Here is a 25,173-nt window from a genome sequence, read left to right as displayed (position 1 = left end):
TTGTGAAATTCTAACATAATCATTCAAGTCTTCATTACACAGGAAAATATATTTGTTTCTCAACTAATGCATAGCTGAAAAAAAATCTCTCATCAAAATTACTAAATATGAACTATACTGGTATAATATATGAGGTTGAAAAACATATAAATGTGTTTTATGACTTTAAGGAAGATGGCAGGTTCAAATCTGCCATTCCCTTTGAGCAGTGAAGAATGCACTGAACAACTACAATCACTGCCATGGGAGATGAACGGAACTAAGCAATACACTCTATGAATATACCTTGACAATGAGAAAAATCAGCCTTAGGAAACTATTTTCACATTCGGAAAACTTTCCACGAGACACCCATGTCTTGCCCCACTCACTTGGGAGAGTAATTGCACACCAAGTAGACAGCCTTGGGCCATATCTGTCCCCAGATGTTCATGTTGTGGCACAGATTGATGGCGCAGCCTATCCTGCTGCTAGTCGCCCACACCACCTGTGATAGAGAAGAGAGGCTCAGGCGGGGTGGAAGTGAAAAGAAACAGCAGTGCATCAAAGAGAGACGGACATAGCAGAGCTGTGGCAGCCAAGACTGATCATCCACACTGGAGTGAGAGCTGTCAAACCAGTAGCTTGCCAAAGATCTGGGTTTGGGATTGTTATTCCATTCATAAAAGAGATTTGCAGGTCAATAGCTCTCTCTGCAATGCAATGTCAGCATTTTCAAAGCACAAACGTACTAAATAATTCAAAACTCTACCTCCAGCTTATGCTATCAACATTTCTATGAAGAAGTTAACTATCCAAAGTAACGGAACTCTGTATCTCAAATCAGAAGTAAAAGTGGAGCTCTCAGAGGCTCTCCACTCCAGAACTCAGGGCAGCAGCGACCTCTGCCTGTTTGAGCCCGCCTTCCTTCATTTTATTTAGAGATTAGGAATATACCCAATACTAAATGTGAACATAAAATACAATATATATTTTTATATATAATGTACATATTATAAGTCTTGCATATATGTAAATAGTAAATGTCAATGGTAAAGTATATTTTGGCATCAAATTGATTAAGAAGATGGCAAACTGCTCCTCCACCGTATCTATTAGAGCCATAGTAAAATATTTCACATGTAAAGTCATTAAAATAATCTTTTTAAGGAAGTATTGGGACTTCTGTGATGATAATCACATTAAATAGTACAAGAAATACGCATGGTTGTATGTTCTTCTCTAGTTCAGTAACTGAATTTGGAGGAGGCAACTGCAGGTCACACAAAACATACCTGAGTGTAGTGTGTACACACGGGGCCAGAGCATCTGAAAGGACAATACGGGGTGCACTCATGTTCATATGGGTAGCTGAAGTCTCTCACTTCATCATACCACGCTTGCACATGAAATGTTGGGGGTCGATATCTGTTAGAAGAAAAAAAATCACAAGAAACAAGAAAAGTTGGGGGAAATGTAAAACCAATTTAGATTGGCAAATCTTGACAGAAAGCTCCTTCTGAGTAAGCTTACATATACAAATGATGCAAAAATAATCTAGGAAGTCCGTGGCTATTCTGGTAGGATATTGAGTTTCCTTTGTTTTGTGGTTAGCTCTTTTACTCTCAGGTACTAAAGACTAGAAAATTTGCAGTGGTAGATTAATGAACATTTCATTCATAACATTTGTGCTTCCAGAAACAAAAAGCTGTGCCTTTCACTACCTTCCCCAGTGGGCTCCCAAATTCTGTCCAATGGAGGGCAGCAGGCTTGCAGGTCCATGTTCCCACAAACATGTTTCAGCCCAGGATTCTGCAGATCTTTCCAGCTCCACATCCCACGTCTACAGGGTACACAGAAGAAAACACAGACATACAATATGCACGTTGGACATTTCTTCAAATACAAATTAGTTGGTTCTATTTTTCTTTTTTCTTTATTAAGTAAAAACACATCAGTCTGGTTTTTTCGTCATCTATAACCCTGAGTTTTCCCTTCCTGCTCAACTGCCTTGACTATATCTTTCCCTCTCCTAATGAGTCTATACATTTTTAGAATTGTCAGAGTGATTGCAAAGGCATTTACTGGACTCCTCTGCCTAAAATGTGGCCAACACAATCCCACAGGTTTCTACTGTAAGGGCTCCTTATCTAAAGCATGCTATACCTGTAGGGCTTGTCCTGGTCTAAACATCCTTTGGTAATTTGCCAGGCAGACCTCAATTCTTGGCTTTCTATCCTCTATTACCTAATATAGTCTCCCATTACCTCTCCGACTCTCTCAGAGAGCCCTCCCTGGGCTCTCAAAGCTTTGTTACATTCCTTTCTTTGGCACTATTACCCTGCATGGCAATGCTTATTTACATGTCTACTTCTCCCAAGGGACGATGAGTTGCCTGGAGGTAGTCATGCAACTCTTCTTGGTACCTTTGGCCTATTTTCTGTGTCCATAATATAGACACAGTGACAAATAAGTACATGTTACATACTTGAAAAAAAATAATGAAACCGACTACAATAAAGTATATACAATCCTTATTTATGAAATTCAATGAAGGTGACTGGCTCATTTAGAAAATAATTTATAAAGAACCAAAATAGAAAATTGATAGCTTAGTAAGTTTTCCAAGGTCTGAGTTTAGTGTTTAAGTTGTTACTGATTCAAAACATAGGCTGTTGTACTAGACATAATATTAAAATCACAAACCATGTAGAACTGAGTTCTCTGGCCCTTTCAGAACAGAACTCCACAAGATAAAATGACAGGAAAACAGGCCCAGGAATGGAAGATTTGAACAGTTTCAGGGATAGGGTTGCAGAAGAGCAGACAGAACAAAACAATACATACAAGTATTTAGACACCTCGAAGTCGATTGTTGACTGAAGGTAAGCTGTCAGGGAAAAGATATGGCAGAGCCATACAGTTACCACAAAGGCATAAGAGAAATGGCAATCACGTGTCTGTGTATTCCTTTGGTAGAATGTCACAAGATTGCAACTTGCACAGTAATAGTGGTAAGCACACCAAGTACAGTGTAAGAACATACAAAGGCAGTTAGATCTAAAGAAAAATACACAGATTGGTAATTTCAGAAAATGATACAAAACAGTGAGAATAATAAAGAGTTCTAGAATTATTAAAACTGGGAGGGACAGAAACAATGAGATGGCTTTTTTTTAAAGCCATGAATCATAAAGGCTGAAGGAAAGAGAATGGTGAATTCAACTACAGCAAGAACAAAGAGATTTCAGGAGTAGGGAGGTAATGATGCCACAAAGAGATCAAGACAAGAGACTGGCTAAGTAACAATACATGAATAAGAGCAATTCCACATCAGGAATGGAGAAATCTGGCCGTAGAGGTCAGAAAGTGAATGGAAGTCAAAGTCAATCATGCTGACTCTCCCAACATTTAGGAGAGTGGTGTTGGAGAAGCTAAGAAAGGGGAGAGTCAGGGTCTAAGGAAAAGTGTTTGCTTTCTGTGATTTTATAAGATGAAAGAACTCTAATGCGACCACAGACTGAAAGATTCTATTAAGAGATCCTCAACCCTCCTACATACACACACACACACACACACACAGGAGCACAAACATGCACACTCTTTCAACACACTCATATATACACATACATATTCCTACATACTCAAATACACAAATGCGCAAACATATACAGGGATGGAAATCTTTCTTCCTCATCACATAATCTTTCATAAATGAATATTTCTTCTCTTTCAATTGTGGATTTGAAATATGTAAAATGCTTTCCCAGTCACAAAGTAAAATTTTGTAATAAGTAAGTATATTCTTAATATAGTATACCTTTATTATGTACCAGGAATACAAAAACGTCTTTACATTCAACCAAAAACTAAAGTGATGCAAACAATAGTTGGTTTTTACTCTGGATTAATATCAAATATTCCAAATAACCATAGACATCAGAAGTATATGCTGCCAAAATATTAAACAGGTAAGTACTTGATTTGCAGATATAAACAAACTATTAACTAATTTCATTATTTGTTTAAGTTAAATTACACATTTTAATTTATAATACAAAATATTCAACTCATTGTTGTTATCTATTTAACAAAAATTTACACAATATAATGAATTTGGATGAAGTCCTAGAGAATGGGCAAAATGCAGTCTTCTTTGTACCAGAAAATGTGAAAAAATAATCACTTTCCCAATAACCAGATTTTCAGGCAAAGTAGAGTGTCCTTAAAAGACAAAGGTTTTGTCTTCATTCTTAAAACGGTGCTTTAAATCACATTACAAAACCACACCAGCCCATAGGTTTTCCAGTAGGCCAACCTCAGAAAACAATCCAGGAACAAGAAAAAAATCACAACTAGAACTTACTTGGCTAAAACATAAAGTATTTAGAGAGCATTGTATTGATATTTAAAGACATTGTAGAATTCCTATCTCCCCCTTACAAGCAGAGCCGCAGCAACTAGCTTCTAACAAACGGAATGAGACCCTGAGAACACTGGGGTCAGTTATGAAACAGAGCTTCTATTTGGTTCTCTTTTCAGATACATCTTGACTAACTTGAGCCAACACATTATGCAGCCAACCACAGAGGAAAATTGGCGGGAAGGCCACTGTGGAAGGACCACACAGAGGGAGCAGCAGCTGTGTGATTTCTTGGCCCTGACTTGAGAGCGGAGAGCATACAGACCCTCAGGTGATAGTGGCTCAGATCCAGTAAATAAGTGAGCACTGCACACCCACTACCCTCTCCTAAGGACCACCCAGGGGGCCCACAGAGAAGACCTGGAGACTGCTGAAAGCCAATTTCGTCTTGCTTTGCACTTGACTGTATACTCTGGGTTGTGAGGCTTTCCGTAGAAACTGGAACGTTTGAGAAAGGATATACAACTGCTTCTAAACTCATAAATCTGTGTTTTCCAAAACAGTGTTTATATCTGTTACAGTAAAAATGAAATAAATTTTAAAACGTGCTCAAACATATTAGATTAACCTTCCTTAACTACAAAATCTGTCAGATGAAATACAAGGTAATTCAGAAAGATGTTGTTAAAGACTAAAATCCAGGACATACTATGGATAACTCATACATAATAATATATGAATATATGCACATCTATTTATATATATGTAACAACAATTAGTGAAAAAAGAGGCCATGATTTTGAAGAGGAGCAAGGAGGAGTTAGTATATGGGAGAGCTTGGAGAAAGGGAAGTGAAGTGGGGAATGATGTGATTACATTATAATATCAAAAAGAAGAAATAACATTTTAAAAGCATCTAAGTATTTTTTAACATGTTAAAAATATGAGAAGTGAACAAACTTCATTTATAATCATGTTTATGTAAATATATTTATAAAATCATATTTGAATATAAGGAGTATAGCAGAGAATCATGTAACTAAATGTAATTTTAAATCAATATTCAAAAATATTAATTTATAAACATTTAAAGTGATTACTTGTCTAATCATATCTAAGTGTCTAGATCATGACCAACAATGTAAATTTTAAAAAATTTCTAAATAAAGTGTTGAAAATATGGCTGCCCTGGAAGAATACTACAAAGGAATAATAACAGCATAGTACATATACGGGTGCTTTTGGGTACATGGGTATTTTCATTCTCCAACATATTTCAGGCTTTAAGATTACAATAATTCTTACCCATACTAGTTAAATGTAGGTTGGACTCTACCCATTTCTATTTAAATTATGGTTGTAAATCAAACCAAGATGTCTTAAGAGGCCTTTTTTTCTCCCTCTGAACTATTCACCCAGCAGTAATTTGAAGTCAACTTACCCAAAATTATCATTTCTTCATAAAATGGGTGCATGAGGTATGTTGAAGAGAAAATATGTTTTTTTCCCAGCTACATATATAACACACACCCTATGGGAAAGAACTGTTACATATTCCTTCCAATTTGGAGATGACTTCAGGTTTTTAAGGACTCTGCCTAACTTGTTCTAAAAGACTTTGTCGCAAGAGGGAGCAGACAGTAGGCTCAGAAGTGATAGAGATGGAGAAAGCAGCATTGCCCTGAAGCAATGAATGTTCTTAGTAGGGTTTCCTGGAAACATCTGAGAGATGTGATTTCTCTCAGAAATCTCCTTTCAAACAAATCCTTGGTGACCTTCCAGAAAGCAGCAAACTAACCATTTAGAACAGTATCGTCTCGTTTTAATTTCTGCAATGGAAACTTAGTATGCAGATAAACTCAACAGACAATTTCTGTGGTCTAATATTACATAAATACCATGTTCAACACCAAAGAGTTGTGCAAGACAGGACATACTGCCCTTGCGGGGTAGAGTAGACATTAATCTGACACTATTTTTCTATACATATATACATTTTTCTACAGAATTTGTGTGCATTAATCTCATGTCACTGTCAAGGCCTTTATACCAACTTTCCTTCCTGCTGGCCCTCTACAGTTTTCACTATCAAATGTTCACACATTTAAAGGACTTCTTATCAAAATGCAAATGTCGTCTTAGTTGTACAGGAGAGCAGTTATGACATGTCCAACACATGGTGCCAGGACCACTAAGAACACAAAGAAGCAGGGCCTACACCTGTCCATTCATCTTTCTTGAATGCTGAATTCATTAGTGTTTCTACAACAGGATTGGTCATTCGTGTTTTTTCCCCTTCATTACTCAGTTGCCCCAAAGGAAAGTTTGTTCCAACACTCGCTTTATCATACCGTCCTCTTTATAAGTTTAAACACACAATTTATCAATTGTTATGTCTTCTTTCTCTTTCTCCATTGTTCTGAATCTAATTTCCAGATGAGAATTTGAAAAACAGAATCCTGTTGTGTATGTCTTCTGAGTTTTCTGTGTCTCCTAATCTATAACTTGACTAACATATAAGGGTTATATGTCTGACTGTCAAAGGATGCTTTCTGCTTCCCATCGCACCAGATGCCCATGGTGGGCAGCCACTTAGTTCAGAGACAGAATGTCCAGGGTTCATGTCTCAAACATACTTGGGGTTAAGTGCAAGTGGTAGAGTAATCATAATGCAAAAAAGTAAAGCCCGTAAACTTGAATTCTTTTTGTGAATGCTATTACTTTTGTATAGTAAACCAAAGACTACAAAGCGTCCATTATTTTTATTGACATTTTACTGGGAGGGAAAGAATTTGGATGGGAGATATAGCCCAGTAGTTAAAAGCATAGGCTGCTCTTTCACAGGACCTGGGTTCGATTCCCAGTACTTCACGGCAGTGAACAACTATCTGTAGCTTCAGTTCCAGGGGATTGAGCACCCTCTCTGGTCTCTGGAGGTACTACATGCAGGTGCTGCACAGACATATTGGCAAAATACCCACACACATAAAATTTTTTCAAGAGTCTTTTAAAATGAAGAGTAGTTTAGTCTTTAAAAGTGCCTTCTAGATATTTTAGGAGACCATAGTAATTAGGAAAATTTTTGAGTAACTGAAAAAGCACAATCTGGGATAAAGCTTGTATTAGAGTAAAGCACTGATGGCATAAGTATGAGGATTTTTCATTCAGATTCCCATAACCCACATAAACACCTGGAAGCAAGGCACATGGGATCCCAGTGCTGGAAAGGCAGAAACAGAAGATTCCTGCAGCTTGCTGGCCAGCCATTCTAGGTAAAGCAGTGAGTTCAAGGCACTTTAAGACTTTATCTCAAAATCAGATGCATAGGGATAGACAAAGACACCCAATGTTGGACTCTAGCTTCCACATGCACTTGCACTCACATGTGCATATGAACACAAATATTACATACATAAAACAAACAAAAACAACAATCTAACTGATTAGCCCTTTACATCTTGATCTGCGGGTATGGGATCAATTTGTGACAATGAATTTCTTCATTAGGTTTATTTATAGCCCAATAAATTTTATAAAATCAAACCTAGAAACATGCAGGATTGGAAAAAATTCTCGCAATAAATTACAGTATCTCCTTACATATTAAGTTTACATGCTGTATTAGTTACTTTGTTCATCATTGGGACCAAAGAATCTGCCAGAAACAATGTCAAGAAGGACAGCCTTGTTTGGGGTCATGTTTCTGAGAATCATAGTCCACCATAACAGGGAAGGTGTGGTGGAATGGTTTGGTCTGTGACAGGGTGACCACAGAGCAGTAGCTTGTTACATGACAGCAATTAGAAGGCAATGAACCAGACGGGAGCTGAAGTTGGCTTGGCCTTCAAGTACCATTCCTAATGGCTTCTCTTTCCCAACTTTCCTCCATGTTTCAAAGATCTTATAATCTCCAAGAACAGCACCATCACTTGATGGCCAAGTGTTCAAACACATGATCCTGGGGTAGCATTTCACAATCAATCTATAGGGAGTACCAATTTCTTAGATTTTTGAAAGTGAATGAAAAACTAATTGTTTGTATCTGCTGTACCTGGAAGTGCCTTGTTTTTTTTTTTTGAGGACTAAAAATGAAAAAATTATTTCATAAGTTAGTGAAAGAAAGCTATGAAAAGAAACTAAAACCACAATTTACCCAAAAAACTTCCATTTAAATCAAAACCAATATCAGAATCATTCAAATACAAGTTTACACTCTTTCAACAAAACTTCTGTCTTCACATTCTATGATATCTGTATTAATAATTCATCCCTAAAAGTGATAAATTAGTATCTTTCCAGCTCATGAGAGCTACATAAATCCTATATTCTCAGTTTTCATTGATTGCTAGGACAATTAAAACCAGTTTGATAAGTAGAATATTTTCTGTGAGACTTCTAAGGACTATTGAAGTGATAAATGGTGATAATAAATAAGGACTATGATACTTTCTATGTATGTGTATGAATGTACACACATACATATGAATATATACTTTATATTTATATACTGTGGATATGTGAAGAATGGCTTTCAAGTATTTCTGTTTGAGAACAATTATGATAAGCAGTCTTCCTTTATCCATGCATAGCCATCTCATATCCTGCTAGGTCTGCACTACAAAGGCCCAACTCACACTTAACTGTTACCTGAGCTCACTTGTCCCTTGGATTCTGGCTGTATTTAATCAATGAAAGACAGGGGTTAGTCAGAGAATATATATATTCTCTCTCCCGAGCCAAGTCCTTGTCCACGGTGTCCTCCAACATAGCTCCGCATCCCCAACCCAGGTCCCACCATAGTGTAGTCCCACTTTGGAACTCCTAGCAGTGTGAAGCAAGTGAGCTTGCAGTAACTCAAATCCCACTTACATTCAAGTCCAAGACCCTTGCATAGAAGAACCAAAGATGCTATTTCCCAGTGAGACACCCCCCCCATCATGCCCTCTTCAGTCTTGTGTGCTCAACTCAGCTCATGTATTTTGCTCTAGAGAGCACCAGGAAAATCAAAAGCATTTACACAAAAGAGAATCTGTTCTCTTTATCAAATAAATCCAACTGCTTCCATGCTTATGGCCTCGAATTTGCGGCTGGAATAAATGAACTGACATTGTAGTGGCAATGCTTCCTCCTCTTATGCAAGTCCTTGCCTTAACTTGAACACATTTTCCTCTTCAGTGAAGAGCAAAAACTTTCCCATCATCCCCATTAGTCGCCCTCTCATTTCTCTGTCTTTGTAGCAATATCTCAAGGAGTTAAGGTGACTTCACCACCTGCTCATCTCCCTTTTTTCATCTCTTCAATAGAGCTTCTGGGCACCCCTCGCCTCTGACATTAATGAAAATTACCAGTGGCTTCTACAGTGACGAAACCATTGCTCATTTGTCTTCACCTTATGAGCTTTTCAACAAGACTGACAGACTGTTGACTTCTTTGTCTTCTCCTCCTGCCTCAAGGGATAGCTGTGTATGCCATCTGTTTCTCTACCCATGGCTGAGTCTTTGCATTCAGCTCCTTTGCTGCCCTTTCCTTCGGTTTAACACCCATTGGTTGTGTTTCAGGCTCAATCCAAAGCACTCAATGGACAAAGGTGTCCATAACAATATTCTCTTTGATTCGAGCTGTTTCACACTGCATGACTCTTCACAATATCAACATCCATCCTCTAACTTTTATCCCAAGCCCCATCTCTTCACTGGACACTAAATAGAATCAAGAAGACAAGACGTCAAACTCAGTCTTGTCCTAAAAGACCTTATGACTTCATTCTCACCTTGTCCTGTTTCTCCTTATGCCACAGAAAGTGCAATGAACTATGCTTTAAACATCATCTCGAATTCTCCTTAGCCTTTGCCCTTCAACATAAAGTGAGTCACCCATATCAATGAAGCTTATTCTGAAACTACCTGCATCATTCCCTCTCTAGCAGTCTCATGCTGGTCCAAACCATCTCGCTTAAGATGAAAGGATGTCTTCCTAAGTTAAGTCTCCACCTTCTAGCAGACCATGGTCTACCAGACAATAGGAGTAATTTTATGAAATTTCACAACACTTTAAATAAAGGACACACCAGTCTCTTAGAAGAAGCTGCCAATGGGTTTACATTTTGCTAAGAATAAAAAAATCCGATTTTCTTTTTATTTGAGACACAAAATGTTTCGAACCCATGCTTACATATCTATATAATTTTTTTACTGCCATGGTTGTTGAAGAAGATTCAGTCACCTTGAACTACTTTGTAAAACTCCAGTTATATTCCATCTTATTCTGGAGTGAAAGGTTTTGTGCCTGTTGTTTCTTCTGCCTAGTCTGATGGCCTCTGCATCCATGTTTAGCTGAAGCATTGTAATCCTGCTGTAAATGAAAGGCTTTCCTATGCTGTAATACTGATTAATGGTAGCTTAGTTTCATGTCTATCATTTTTTTTGCACTTCATTCACCTTATGTTTGTGAACTTGGTGATTTTCTGAACATTAATACTTTTCTGAAACTCAAGTAAAATGTCTGGAGCAAAAAACAGTGTTAAGCCAATGTCTACTGAATATAATGAAATCCTGAATTTATTTGTATTAATACAAATAAATTGTTTCAACAATTTTAAAAACCTTGTTACCTAATTTTAAAATTATAAAGACAACAAATACTCAGAAGAAAAGTAGACACATATACAGCAGATCAGTGATTTTCAGTCTCTCGGTCAAAACCCCGTTGATGATTGCATATCAGATCTCCTGCATATCAGCTATGTACATTACAATTGATAAAAGTAGAAAAATTACAGTTATGAAATAGCAATGAAATAATTTGATGACTAGTGGTCACCACAGCATAAGTAACTGTGTTAGGGTCACAGCAGTAGGAAGCTTCAGAACTGCTACCTTAGACAGACTTGATATAATATATTGTCAATAAAATACCGGGAATGTTTTGAATATATAAACTCATAACAGGACCGAGTAAATAAATCTGAACAACAAAGAGAAAATGGTCCTGAATTACCATCATTCTTGCTGTGATTATATTTGGATAAATGAATATTTTCAATTTTTCATAAAGGTACACAATAAAGACAACTGAATATGCAAAGAAATTGCATTTTCATATAAGCTATGACTAAGTTTGAAATGTGATCTCTAACTGAAGTTGAAAACTTTCGCCTTGAAAAGATTTAGCACTGTGAACACTATCAACCCATATAAAATGTTGCTTAATTAGAAAGAAAATAATAATAATAATAATAATAATAATAATAATAATAATAATAATAAAAGACATGTTACATTCTTCTATCTAATTCTTCTTTGAACAGCTCAGATTTCTAGTGGCTCCCACACAATCAAGTACACCATAGAGCCTTCTTGTTGTCATTGGATTTTGGTTATTAAAGCATCATTTACAAGTTACTTACCTTCCTGCTTTTCTCCACTTAGTATTCGGTCCAACCCATTTCGTTCCTCCTCTCCATTTTCTCTGCAGTTCCTTCCCGCTGTCCACACCTCTAGTTTTCAAAAGGTGTCAAGAGCTCATGTCTTGAATGTCTCTATCTATAGAGATCTTAGCTCTCTTTATGACTTTAATGTCTGTATGCTAATTAACCACACCTTCACAGTGCAACCTATACATCATTAACCTACTGATGCATGTCTTAACCACATCCTAATAAATTCGCTTTGGTATTTATGCAATGTCCAGCTAAGCTCTAGCCTCCTCTAACCACAGATGTTCTATACTAACTATTCCCATTTTAGAAAATAACATCTGCAATGATGCCAGTTTTTCAAGCAGGCACAGTCATTTGCCACATGCAAAGCATAACAATACTACTTTAAAAAATGAACTCAAATGATCCACCCCTGATATCACAATGAAGATCTGAACAGAAACTGGCCTCTGTGCTGTACTGTCTAGTGCTAAAGTTTTCATCTTCGGTTACAGAGGAAGTAAGAGACAACTTTGGATTTAGAGAGAGGAGGTCAGACCAGGTAAGCAAACAACTAGCCACTCAGTTCTGAAAGAAGAAGAGATAGAGTGTGGTTCAGCCTCCTTTAATCTCTTGGGCTTGTATTGAATAGAATGCAATCAGTGATTTCTAGAATCTTTACAGCGTTCTGAAAGTCTTTTCAACTTTGTAGGATGCATAATGTTTTCTATTCATGAGTAAACCAGAGTGGTAACTACCACTAATTTTCAAAATTCTCCATGATGGATTGGATAGACAGGTCTTTCACCAGGAAAGGGAATTCTGTCTGCGGGCAGCCTTCTAGCCGAGTCAACTCTATGTATTTTGGAACAAGGCTTCTTTGAATTTTTCAGGATAAATGAACTGCAACGAGGTAATACTCATATTCCTGCCACTTCTCACCACCTTGACACTGTAACCCACTTCTGGTCACTATCAACTTGCCAACTGCTGCCATAACATCGTATTGTTGTACACAGCTGAGTTTCAGGCACCTACAGCCCATTTCCAGGGGAGTCAGGAACAATCCTAAAATCACTCCCTCTTCTATTCAAATACTCAAATAGCTAATCATACTGATTAAAGGTGACTCATAACATCTCCCCAATTAAATATCTGTCTTCATTTTCTATTCCACTCCCCAGGGGTACTCTCTCATCAATATGGGCCAATTTGTTGATAGTAGTAAAATCTCCAAACCTCTGAACCTTTTCTTGCTAAAGGCATAAATAAGTAGCTTCTATTTGAGAGAACATTTAATTTCTTTATTATATGTATTCTTTACTGTTGTCTCAGATATTCTTATGCATTCTTCCTCCTATAACTTAATTTAAACACATTTTAGAATTTACTAGTATTCAAATACAAATATTCACTGAATAGATAATTCTTTTCCAGATGTAGGCACTAAGTTATAAAGAAAGATAAATATGGCATAATCTTAACCCATCTATGAATTCAAAGTCTTTGAAAGGAAATAAGACAAGTGTATATTTCACTGAAATTTTACTATAAATAGGGTACAATAAAATACTCTAGAATGGGGCAGAAGAATGGGCACATGGGAAAATGCTTTAGAAGAAGGATGACATCTGAGCTCAATTTTGAGGGGTAAACTGGAAAAGGTGGAACACAGGAATCCAGATGTAGATGCTGCAGCAGGAAAAGCAGCTGCAGGAGCAAGTCCTTCATGAGGAACAGCTTCATAAAGTGTGGCAGCGTGAAAACAGGTAGCTGAGGGCCCTGGTGCAGTCTGCAGGTGCTCCCTTGCTTGGTTAATTCTAGATACTTCTAAACCATGGAGGAGTCCAAAGAACTTTTGTTCAACTGAGTGACCAACACAGACAAGCTGAGGGGAATTTCAGCAATACCAGTCAAGAACTAATGTGATCTATGCTATGCAACAGGGAAGAATTCATGCAGCCTGCTAAAGGGGAAACTGTGGTGCCAAGGCAGGTTTGTGTCGAGGAACAGAGGTGACAATAGAATAGAAGAGATGGGCTGAAAGGCATTTGTAAGACAAATGTTATGAATGGATTAGCAGATGTGTCTCCATGGGCGTGGGTGTGCAAATCAGATTTGTGGACTTGAAGATGAATGCAATTCCTTGTCTGTTTCCGGGAGAGGATTGAACAGACGTCATAAGGTTCTAAGCTTTCTTTTGAAGTTACTGTGGAATGACTCTACATGGAAACCACCCCATTCATACTAGGAAACACATGAAGGAAATGCAAAGAGAGTTACCAGATGGAAGTATGGGAGATGGAGCCAGGCAAGTTTGAATTGATAAAGCAAAATCCAGAGAAGACCATTTTCAAGGTTAAAGAAAAGATGACCAAACTATACCGATGAGACATTGTAAATGTTGAAGAAAAGAATACGAACGAGCAAACTCTACCACAAAGTCGTAAACCCGCATGATGGCAGACAAGAAGAAAGCATGTTCGTTCCACAGAATCAAATATCAACTTCAATGCAACCTCTGGGCTTTGTATTTTTCCACCAGCTTTACTACTGAAGCAGCCAGGGCCCAGAAGGGTAGCAGACTATCAAAGTTCACATTCCAGTAAGCAAGAGGGACAAAATGGGAGCTTGCTGCTGTATACATCCAAAGCCAGTGTTTTTACTTGGTAATCCCCTGTTCCTTCATTTGATGCCCTAAGGCTCAATGCTCAACTCACCCTAAACCAAATGCAGGAAATCATGATTGACACCACTAATTGAATGATTCACAAACAACACTCACCTCACAGCTCCCCATGGAAAGCTCTCAGAAGAACATTCATTACTCTCAGTTCCCTTGGAATCACCCAGGGCATGATCAAAGAATATGGGGTCCCCATGATGTGAGGACTTCAAGCCTATCTAGTCTTTTTCCTCTATCAAACCATAAGCTCTTCAAGAAAAGACACAGCTTTCAACAATAATGTTTGAACTCTGCAAGTTGAGTGAGGATAAGGGCAGGAGTGTCAGTGTATGGCCTGGATATTGTAGAACTGAAATAGGAAACAATTATAAGCAAGGAGATTTGTTATTTCAACAGCTGATTTGAAAAGACATATAGAGTACAAACAGACATAGGAAGTTACCAGGAAAACGGGTCTATGGCTAACTTTTAGATGTGAGCCTTATTTCTTAAATTAATTTTAAATTATGGAGCTAACTATACTCTAAAAGGCTGATCAGTATCTGTACTTTCATTCCTATGAAGTTCATGAAGTCAAAAATTTTCCCAATAGTCACTCTTAATATCCCTTCAGATTATATCCTAAAATTAATATCTCCCAAATATTACAGTGGGGCACAGAGCTCTGTAGTCTGGTTAAAGCCAGCACACAGTTCCAGTGTTAGTAGTATCTAGGGCAACACAACATAAACCCTGGCTGTTTTCTCAACCTACATTTCAAGGATAGAAAGAAACCAATGAAACAAAAATAAAACCCAAATAAGCATCTCAGACTAGACCTCATAATACTCTGTGTAGTTATTGTTGGATTTTTGTTTTTATTTTGTAAGTAGACATGAGGGGAAAAAAATCACAGAATATTTCTTATGATTTGCATGTCAAATCACACACAGAGGCCCTCACATTGCCTTTTGTGAGACTGAACTCCAAAGTTCTTCCTTATTTTAAATAGGAAAGGACTGGAGAGACTGGAGAAACAGTTCAGTCCAAAAAATGCTTGCCACGGGCTGGAGAGATGGCTCAGAGGTTAAGAGTACTGACTGCTCTTCTGCAGGTCCTGAGTTCAATTCCCAGCAAACACATGGTGGCTCACAACCATCTGTAATAAGATCTGGTGCCCTCTTCTGGCCTGTAGGCATACATGGAGGCTGAACACTATGTACATAATAAATAAATAAATAAATAAATAAATAAATAAATAAATAAATAAATCTTAATAAAAAGAAAAAACCAAAGTGCTTGCCACACAGACACGGCACCTTGTTCAGATCCTCACGAGTGAGGCACTCTCTTGCTCCTGCGCCGAGCAAGGTGGTGTAAATCTGTAATGTGACCACTGGAGAAGCACAGTAGGATCCATGGATCTCATTGGCCACCTAGTCTTGCTGATCTGGAAATTTTCAGGTTCAATGAAAGACCCTATCTCAAAAAGTAAGACGAGATCTCCACATGCATGAACACAGCACTTGCAAGTGCTCCCACAAACACACATGTGCACGCACACATGAACATGTACACAAATATACGCCACATACACACAACCACACACACGTGAGGTCATTCAAGGTTAGCCATCGTGGAATAAATGTACAGTGGTCAACATAAGCTCCACTGTTTGCTCTCATTGAAGGCTCAGTAACAAAGGAAGGCAGAGAATTTTTCATCTTAAACTCTCCAAAATAAACATGATCTGTCACATCCTGCATGGAATTTTGATAAGAGTGAGCAATCGTTTCAGATGTCAAATGTAAACAGTACAGTGTAAGGAAGCCTAAAATTCCATTACTTTTTTCTGCAATGGTATATTGTCAACTTGTCAGATGTATCTTAAAGAACTAAACTACAGGGTATCTCAATGAATCAGCAGAACCCCTCCTGGCATGGCATTGGAGGAACTTGAAGCAGAGCCACATTAGCAAGTAGCCATTTATACGCCTGTCGTGATGATGCCAGAATTTCCACTTTTTACATGAGCCCTAATCCCCAGTTTCTGACGAAGCGTCTTGAATGCTGCCTGCTTTCTTTAGGGTAAAGTAGTTTTCATGTAAGAGTTAAAATAATGTAATGGACTATTTTGTAATGGGTCATGGGATGTTAGAACTGCCATGTGTCTAGAAATGTATGTGAAGAACTATCCCCCAGGACTGATGTAAATACAGGGAGAAAGGGACAGCTGGGGTGCACTGAAACTATGTCACCCTACAATGTGTCTAAAGGAGAATTTTGCTGATGAACGCTCATTAAATATGCTTTGATGACTAGAAAAAGGCAGCACGATTGATGTAAGCCAGACCCAGAAAGAGAAATACAGTATATACTTACTCATAAGCAGATAATAGACATAAAGCAAAGGGCAACCAGCCTGGCTATAACCCCAGAGAACTTAGGTAACAATGAGGACCATGAGAGAGACATGCATGGATCTGCCTAGGAAGGGGAAAAAAGACAAGATCTCCTAAGTAAACTGGGAGTTGGGGAGGGCAGGAGGAGAACAGAGAAGGACAGGAGTTGGGGAAAACTGTGTAGCACATTCCTATTCAAACAACTGAAATGAGAAGGATTTAATAACAACAACAAAAAAAGGATGAAAAAATATGTCATCATACGCTGTCATCAAAGTATTTGCTGTCAGACCAGTAGCAAGGTGCATTCTGGGTTCACAGGAGTATACAACACAGTTTGAAAGCCTGTGTAAATATGCAAATATGCTAAATATGTTAAAGAATTAACTTTGTGTCCCAAACAAGTTTATTTATATGAGGTGATTAGGGTCAAAGTGATCCTTTGGAATTTAAGTAATTGCCTAGGTTTATATTTCTACTTTGAAGCTTACAAACAATAAATACATGGAGGTATCCCAGGGCAATGACATTCTAACATAAAACAACTATAAAGTGACTTGCATATTTGCAAGAAACAAAAGTCCACTTGGGAACATACCTGTGCTCCAACAATACAGAGCTCTTCACAAAGTTCAACTCCACTGTGTACAGAGAGGTTCTACTGAGCAATAGGGCACAATCTTTCTACTAAGAAAATCGAAAGTCAATATGGAGGTCGGCCAGATGGCCTCAGCCAATAAGCACCAAGCTTGATGATTTGAGCTTGATGACCTGGATTCACATGCCAAAAGAGAGCCCTGACTCCTGAAAGTTGACCTATGACTGCCACCTCTTTATCATGGCATATGTAGACCCCCCTACACAAAAATAAATATAAATAATAAAAGACATCTGAAGTCAATACAGAGACCATTTAGACTGGGGGTAACCTTCCATCAGGGGAGAGCAGCGGATTTTAGAGTGCTTAGTAGGAAGAGTGGATTTGAAGGTGCTCAGGGTTGTGCTGAAATTGAGAGAGTTTTTAACAAGAGAGACATGAAAATATGAGTGTGCAGATAAGGGTATACTCAAAGAAAACTTTAAAAAATGAAAACAGAATAAGTGGTGAAAAAATTAAAGAACGGCACGAAGCAATTTGCATACGGTGCTGAATGGATCAATAAACGTTTCCTTGGCATATAGCATGTGAACAGTGTCTTACCATATACTCCATATTAGAGGCGGTTGGATACACCTGACTTCGCAGTTTATTATGGAGATCCAAGATGCTCTGCATGTCGTTGTCCGTGATGGCTCTTTTCCCTCTCTGCTTGGCTGTCCACCATTCACCGTCCTCATCCATGTACTTTTCCAAAAGTTTCTCCAACAAAGTGGCGTTAGGAACCACCATAGCTGGAACGGCTCTAGCCACGAAGAGCAGTGTGGTCACTCGGAGCCACTCCCGTGCAGTACACATCATAATGAATGGCCTCGGGGTTTCCCCGGGAAAATCTCCAAGATAGGCTCTTCCACGCCTTTTGGCTATAAGACATGTCATGTGATTAAGATGGATTTATTTTTAATAGCAAACTGCAACAAGTAAGCGCTCAGTTTTTGAGAACACCTTTTCTATAGCCCTCATTCCCCCACCGAGAATTTTCAACAACACACTGTTTGCATAAAATATTTTTCCAAGCTACCCATGAAGCCAAAAGTCAAGGGCGAAAGTAGCCAGAAAGCGAAGCTCAAGGTTTGAGAATAATTTCTGAATTTCAAGGTTTTAAAGAACACAGACTACATTTAGCCTTCAGAGAATACAATTAGTACAGTGTTTCATTTCTATCCAGAGGTTCTTTTTTCCTGTAGAAACTTTCAAAAGTTTTTGTTGTTGTTGTTTTTAATTTAAAACACAATAACCCAATATCTCATTTGTGGTTCATCGCTATTCATAATGTTCATAATGTCCATAATGGTCTGAAATTGAGAGCGAATTTTTACACTATTCATGCCTGTCCCACTGGTACCCGGAGAGGGCCCGGTGGAACACTGCGAATGAATGTCCAGGTCCCTGGAGCAACTTCTCTTTGACCTGAGCGCAGATGAAGAAATCAGTTACATTCCCTGCAAAGTTTGTGCCCAACTTGCAAACCATACCCTACCAAGAGCTCTCCTGGAGAACTTCAGAACAAGTTCCCTCGCACACAGCAGGAGCCCACAGTTCACTGAACCTGGCAAAGAGGGCGAGCCCAGGACAACGTGAAACCAAAGAAGTCATTTGCAGGAACTAAGCCAGGCTCATCTCTGTAGCCATGGATCCCCACCTATCCAGTCTGGGTCAGACTTTTCTCTCCAAGTTGGTGTTTTCCCTAGATCCTGTTTCCAAAAGGGGAGCTAGGAAAACCTGGCAGCTGGAACGCTCTGGATGCAGCTTTTGAATCGCCCTTACCTCTCCAGTGTGATGTTCCCCAGGAGAGCTGAACAGAGCAGGACGGCGGGTCCCAGCAGCTGTCCCCAGCCTCCACACAGGATTGCACAGACGAGGCGAGGGGAAAGGACCGGACCACCGCGGAACTCTGAAGCCCCTACCTCTGTGACTTCTCGCAATCCTGGGAGGAGAAGCGGGTGCAGGCTCCGAAGTTAGATAGCTGAGTGGCCGCGGAAAGCAGCTCGCTAGGAACAGTGGGCCCCCCTGTGTTCCTGAGCCTTTGGTGCTGGAGGAGGGGTGGGGCAAGAGGAAGGCTCGCAGCGACCGGCGACCTCGAGCTCCAGCCCGGTGCAGTCCCAGCGTGCAGAGCACAGACGCCAGGCGCTTCCGCTGCTCCCCAGCGCTCGCGGGCATTTATTGAGGTCCCTGCGCAGGCATGTGACGCCAGAGCCCTCCTTGCCCACCCCCACCTCCACCTCCACCCAGTCCTGGCTCGAGGCCCATGAGAGTTGACTAGCAGCAAGCCAGGAGCTTTCGTGGGCGTGCTCTGGGCCTCTGCGACAGGGGCGGGGGTGGTCTGGACCTTAGGAGGAGGAGAGCCCCTAACTTCTCCCTCCCCTCTCAGCTCTGCACCCTCCCCTAGTCTCTCTCTGATGAGGAGCTAAGATTCCTTGATAGTTAGGCTGCAATGGAGCTGGCCCCATTACTTGAGGTGGGTGGGCATGGAGGTGTCCTCAGAACCTTCAGTGTTGCACACACAAAAGGAAATCAAGGGGGCGGGATGAAGAGAGAAACTTGAAACTTTATTATTTGTTTTAATGTTGTCTTATGGGGATTCATAGGGCTCTAGGACCTAGTTTCTGGAAGGAAGAAGTCATTCTTTTGCTTCTAAGCCTTAACAAGGACCAGATGGAGAAGGGGGTTCAGACTATTGAGGTGGCTATTGCCTGACAGACCTCCACTTCATTCAGTCATAAAACATACAACATTGACTTCTCAATTGAGATTACAGCACTTGGCATTCATGAAAATAAGAGAGGGTCCTTTAACTAATTTACTTTTTGGTGAGAAGTGGAGTTCCCTCATTGCCCACGTTGCAACCTGAAGTAGAAATTTAGTAATTTTAAATTTATTACCTGTCGCCCTACTGAGTGCAGCGTTGTACATGTACATTTTAATCTTTAAGTGGGTTGTTTAATTCGCTTTGTATCTCTTCTTTAGTGAGTCCTCATCTCAATTTTCTTTTTTTTTTTTATATCTGGAGTATCACACAAAACCAAATAAAAACCTTGTGAATGGGGTTCTCAGATCATTCCAACCTCTACCTGCGTCTTTCCATTACCCTGTGCCTCCGTGTGGCCTGGCACAGGGAAGAATGGGAAACAGACCTATCAGGAGGAGTAACTTGTGAACCATATAGAACATTCTTAGGTGTAGACTCACAGTTTTTATCTTCGGGCTCTGAAACATAAAATGACTGTAAATTTGTAGGCTTGAAATAATTCATGATTCTCATGCCTGGCATTCAGAAAACTGGCTTTTGCATCCACAAATGATAGGTGACCTCATGGTACGAGTTCATCATAAAGGAATGGTGGAATTACTGAAGATGGAGTCGGTGTCTGTTGTGTGTATCACTGAAAACCGTAAAGGGAATTGAGTTAAAGCTATTGAAAGGAGTTGCATATACTTGAAATATTTTAAAAAGACTTTAGTTGGGATTAAAGAAATTAAAATGGCAAAAAAATTGGTAAGGAAATTATTATATTTTAATAAAAGAATGTCTTAAATATTCCCCATCTTAAACATTCACCTTTCAATAAGCTTTTCATTCTCAATTTAGCATGTAAACTTTCTTGAATACCCAAAAAGCATACTTTTTGTTTATAGTTGTAAAGTTTATCTGTAAATTGAAAAAAAAAACATCGTGTTCACATAAAATTCACATCAAAGTGGAACTGTTGATTTGTGGCTGAAGCAGACCCTTGAAAAGCCATGGTGGGTGGTAGCATTTCTACCTTTTTGTGGCATTGTTGGGTACCAGGCCAACATGGGGTCTCCCACCTCTTTATTACTTCCAAATCCACACACAGCCTCTGGTTTTACTAGAAGTGTCTTCCTTCTCGTGTGAAACAAAAACCTACCTTCTCCTGTGACTGGCTCTCATTCTAAGTGAGTCATCACAATAGATTGGTGGAGCCATGATTAACATTGTCAAGAGATGGTTCAAGCAATACTTGCTCATACTGCAAAAAGGGCAGGCCTGTAGTTAAGGCTGAAGAAAAGGGATAGAAAAGTTTTCTTTTGTGATAAAAGGAGGTCCATAAAAAATGTATTTTTAAGTGCCAGGTTGTGAAATTCATAAATACAGCTGATATTGTGCAAAGAAGACAGACAAACTAAAGACAACGACCTCTTTACCAGCAAAAGGAAAATGTGTCTCTCTTACCCTGCTATTGACACATCACAAGACCACTTCCCCTCTGTTTTCTTGTGTGAGACTATAACACATGTGTTAGCCACACCAGACTGGTTTGAGTGTTGAACTACTTGTAGTGCTTTGGCACTATAAACCACATCTTTCTGCAAGATGGTTCTTCTTTGGCCTGTGTCATATTCTCCATGCTGTAATTTTATGAGAAAGGAATTACCTTAATGTGTTCTAGCTAACCACTGAATTTCCAAAAGTGAGTATGTGTGGTAGAGATGACAGTCACTCCATCGGTTATGACTCCACATCTCATCTATCAGGACAGCTTTACATTTCTCCAGAGGATTTCTTGTGTTTGGTATTTTCAGAAATATAACTGGTGCTTATTTATTTATTTTAAAGATTTATTTGCTTTTCTCTTACATATATGAATAGGTGTTTGCATGTTTGTGTGTGTACCTGGTACCCTAGGAAGACCTGAAGATTATGTCAGATTCTCTGTAACAGGAGTTACAGGAGGGCGCTAGCCACCACATCAGGGCTGAGAACCAAATTCATGTCATCTCCTACAGCAGCAAGCGATCTTAACTCCCAAACCATTTCCAGCCCTGGACCCTGCAGAAAGAAGACTTGCCTATCCAAAAGTCATGAAGAAAACCCTACTATGTTACCTCTTAACCATATTTTTGCCATTTTTCCCATCACATCTTTGTTCCACATGAGATGGACTTTTTAGTATTCTGCAAAGATGAAACAGTTTAAATGGAAGTAGTTTTATAAAGAGCCACAATGATTGTCATCATCACTGGGATCGTTCAGAATAACGTTCAAATTTAAAAATTAAGAGGAGAAATAAATGCCATTGCAGACGCCAGGCATATTTTTAAGGTGCTTTATTCGGATTAGTAAAGACTAACCGTGCAGACCCATATTCGCGTCACTAGTTGGAAACTCCTTGAAGTGTGTCTCCGTGTCTCTGAAGGAAATCAGCCTGCTTTTAGGTTCGAATGAGACCCTTGATCATTATTTTGCAGTCTGGCTGCTCTTCCCTCACTAACTTCAGTAGCTCACTTGAAGTTATCTTCTCTCACGGTTGCGGCAGTCTCTGTGTATTTCAAAAGCATTCAGCAATTTCTGTGTGCTTCCCTGCCTTTCTTCATACTCTTGTCTGTGCAGGGAACCCTCAACCTTTTCGTCTCATGATCTCACCCAAACCACCCTTTTCCTCACGGGTTTTCACAGGTCCTCTCTGCCGTCCTCCTGCCACTTCACTGCCCTCTTTCTGTTTTTCAATTGATAACTGCTTAGATACTTGTCCTATTTCCTAGCAATGTGAAAAAATTCTTGGCAGAGTAAGTTTTGCGTGTGCATTGTTGTTTATGACACACAACTTGGAGTTTGTGGAATACAACACATGATTTTGGGAAAGTGAGTTCATTAGTTGCTTTAACAAAATACCAGACATATGCAACTCAGGGCGAAAGGACTTATTTGGGTTTACAGGACAGGGTGTATATAGTCTTTGTTATGACTGGAGAGCAGTTTAAACACGAAGTGTCTGGTCACAGATGTGAGGTGACGGGAAGCAGACAGCTATGGCCAGAAGGGAAGTCTAGCAATGACCCTTAAGGTCCAGCTCCAGTGGCCTCCATGTATCAGCTAACCCTAATACCCCAAAAACTGCACAACCTCTACACAGAGCATGAGCAGGCAAGGACCAAGCGTGTAAACACATTCAAACCTAACAGTCCATGTGCTCCGGGATGTGCATGGCAGACGGACTGGAATCCCTAAAGTAAACAGAGATATCGTGCTTGAGATGATTGTCACCTCAGATATTTCCTTGGAGCAAGACATCTATGACTGAAGTATGTGGGAGACAAATACTACATAGTGAGGAGCAATTCAGATGGTTTTGAATGTAAAAAGTAGACAGGACATACCAACTCTGGGAAATGTCTCCAGACCAAATGACATTAACAGAGTTTCAGTGCTCTCTGGTTAAGGAGTACTGCCTTAAGCCATTCTTTTAAATTCAAATACATGGACTCAAAGTCCCTTTTAAATAAATAAATGCATTGCATATCGAAACCATTTATTATTTTCCATAGAGCCTTCCTATTAGAAAAGCCACATTGTATCTCAGGAGGGTGCTGCATTTGCCTTATGAATATCATCTCCACTGGCAGATTATGTTTCTGCATATCATTGTATAGCCAAAATACATAATTATATCATCAGCAGGTTTTCATTTATCTAGAGCATGTCCATCTGTCTGTTTTGAGCAATGTGTTTTCCCTTCTTTAAATAAACATAAATTCAAAACTATTTTCAAATTAAAGAAGTTTCAGGAGCACATTGGGGATGACCGCTTGCTAGCTAGCCTGGCAGATGTGCTCCTCAGTGTGTTTGGGGTCCAGTCTTCCAGGCTCAGGGGAGGAACTGTTGAAGGAGCAGCACTATGACAGGGCAAGTCTCCACCCTTTCATCAGCAGAATTCATGGCTCAGGCAAATTTGGGCATGGAAGCCTCATAGCTCAGCCATCGTTAGCTATCCTGTGGAGAAATAGCTCAGCCATCGTTAGCTATCCTGTGGAGAAATAGCTCAGCCATCGTTAGCTATCCTGGGGAGAAATAGCTGGTGAAAGCCCAGGGCTCCACTTCAAATGACAATTTGGCAGAGCAAGAATTAAGTGAACAGAACATACAAGTCTCTAACATATAGATGAACTCTATGATTAAGAAATTGTGTATGAGCAAGGGGTGTGTGTCTGTGTGTGTGTGTGTGTGTGTGTGTGTGTGTGTGTGTGTGGTGCCTCAGTATTAAACATTCTTTCACTACATATAGATGAACTCTATGATTAAGAAATTGTGTATGAGCAAGGGGTGTGTGTGTGTGTGTGTGTGTGTGTGTGTGTGTGTGTGTGTGTGTGTGGTGCCTCAGTATTAAACATTCTTTCACTACATATCAAGGGAGTTACTAATGAAATTTTATTATAAATCAATGAATTATACATAAAACACTGGGGATATGGAAGAAATGAGCAACATTTTATTTGTAATACATAACCTCCAACTATTCTTCTGAGAATAAGCCTAAGAAATGGTATGGATCTTATCAATATTTTTAATCTAAAAATTGTCATTGAGGAAACGGCTCAGTCAAGAACACATTTGTCATGTAAATACAAGGACCTGGGTGTGGACCCCTAGAATGCTGGACAAGACAGCACAAGAATTGGGTAGGCAGAGACAGGAGGATTCTTGGCGCTTATTTGCCCTACAGCTTAGTTAATTCAGTGAACTCCAGACTCAGTGAGAGACTCTGCCTCAAAAAGCACAGCAGAGAATGAATTAGGAATATAACTGACATCAACCGTTAGCATGCACTCACATAAACACATACATATTGAGTATAATACCCCACCACACACACACACACACACACACACACACACACACACACACAAAGAGAATTACTATAGAATTACTATAGAATTACTATAGAATAA

General features: G+C 39.3%; 1 protein-coding gene across 1 annotated transcript in view; it reads right to left on the bottom strand.

The window, feature by feature from the left end:
- Crispld1 (cysteine rich secretory protein LCCL domain containing 1) overlaps positions 1-19,540 on the bottom strand; it is a 35,052-nt gene extending 15,512 nt beyond the window's left edge. Inside the window, exons 1-5 of the mRNA XM_005371786.3 lie at positions 19,252-19,540; positions 18,028-18,347; positions 1,704-1,822; positions 1,275-1,407; positions 372-487 (exon numbers count right to left, since the gene is read on the bottom strand). Of these exons, the coding sequence (XP_005371843.1) occupies positions 372-487; positions 1,275-1,407; positions 1,704-1,822; positions 18,028-18,285 (626 nt within the window). The 5' untranslated portion in view covers positions 18,286-18,347; positions 19,252-19,540. The remainder of the gene's footprint in view (positions 1-371; positions 488-1,274; positions 1,408-1,703; positions 1,823-18,027; positions 18,348-19,251) is intronic.
- Between the last annotated feature and the right edge of the window lie 5,633 nt (positions 19,541-25,173).

Source organism: Microtus ochrogaster, unplaced genomic scaffold (genome assembly GCF_000317375.1).
Source record: "Microtus ochrogaster isolate Prairie Vole_2 unplaced genomic scaffold, MicOch1.0 UNK128, whole genome shotgun sequence".
NCBI classification, from domain to species: Eukaryota; Metazoa; Chordata; class Mammalia; order Rodentia; family Cricetidae; genus Microtus; species Microtus ochrogaster.
The sequence above is the reverse complement of the archived record's forward strand: the minus strand, read 5'-3'. Positions and strand labels throughout refer to the sequence as shown.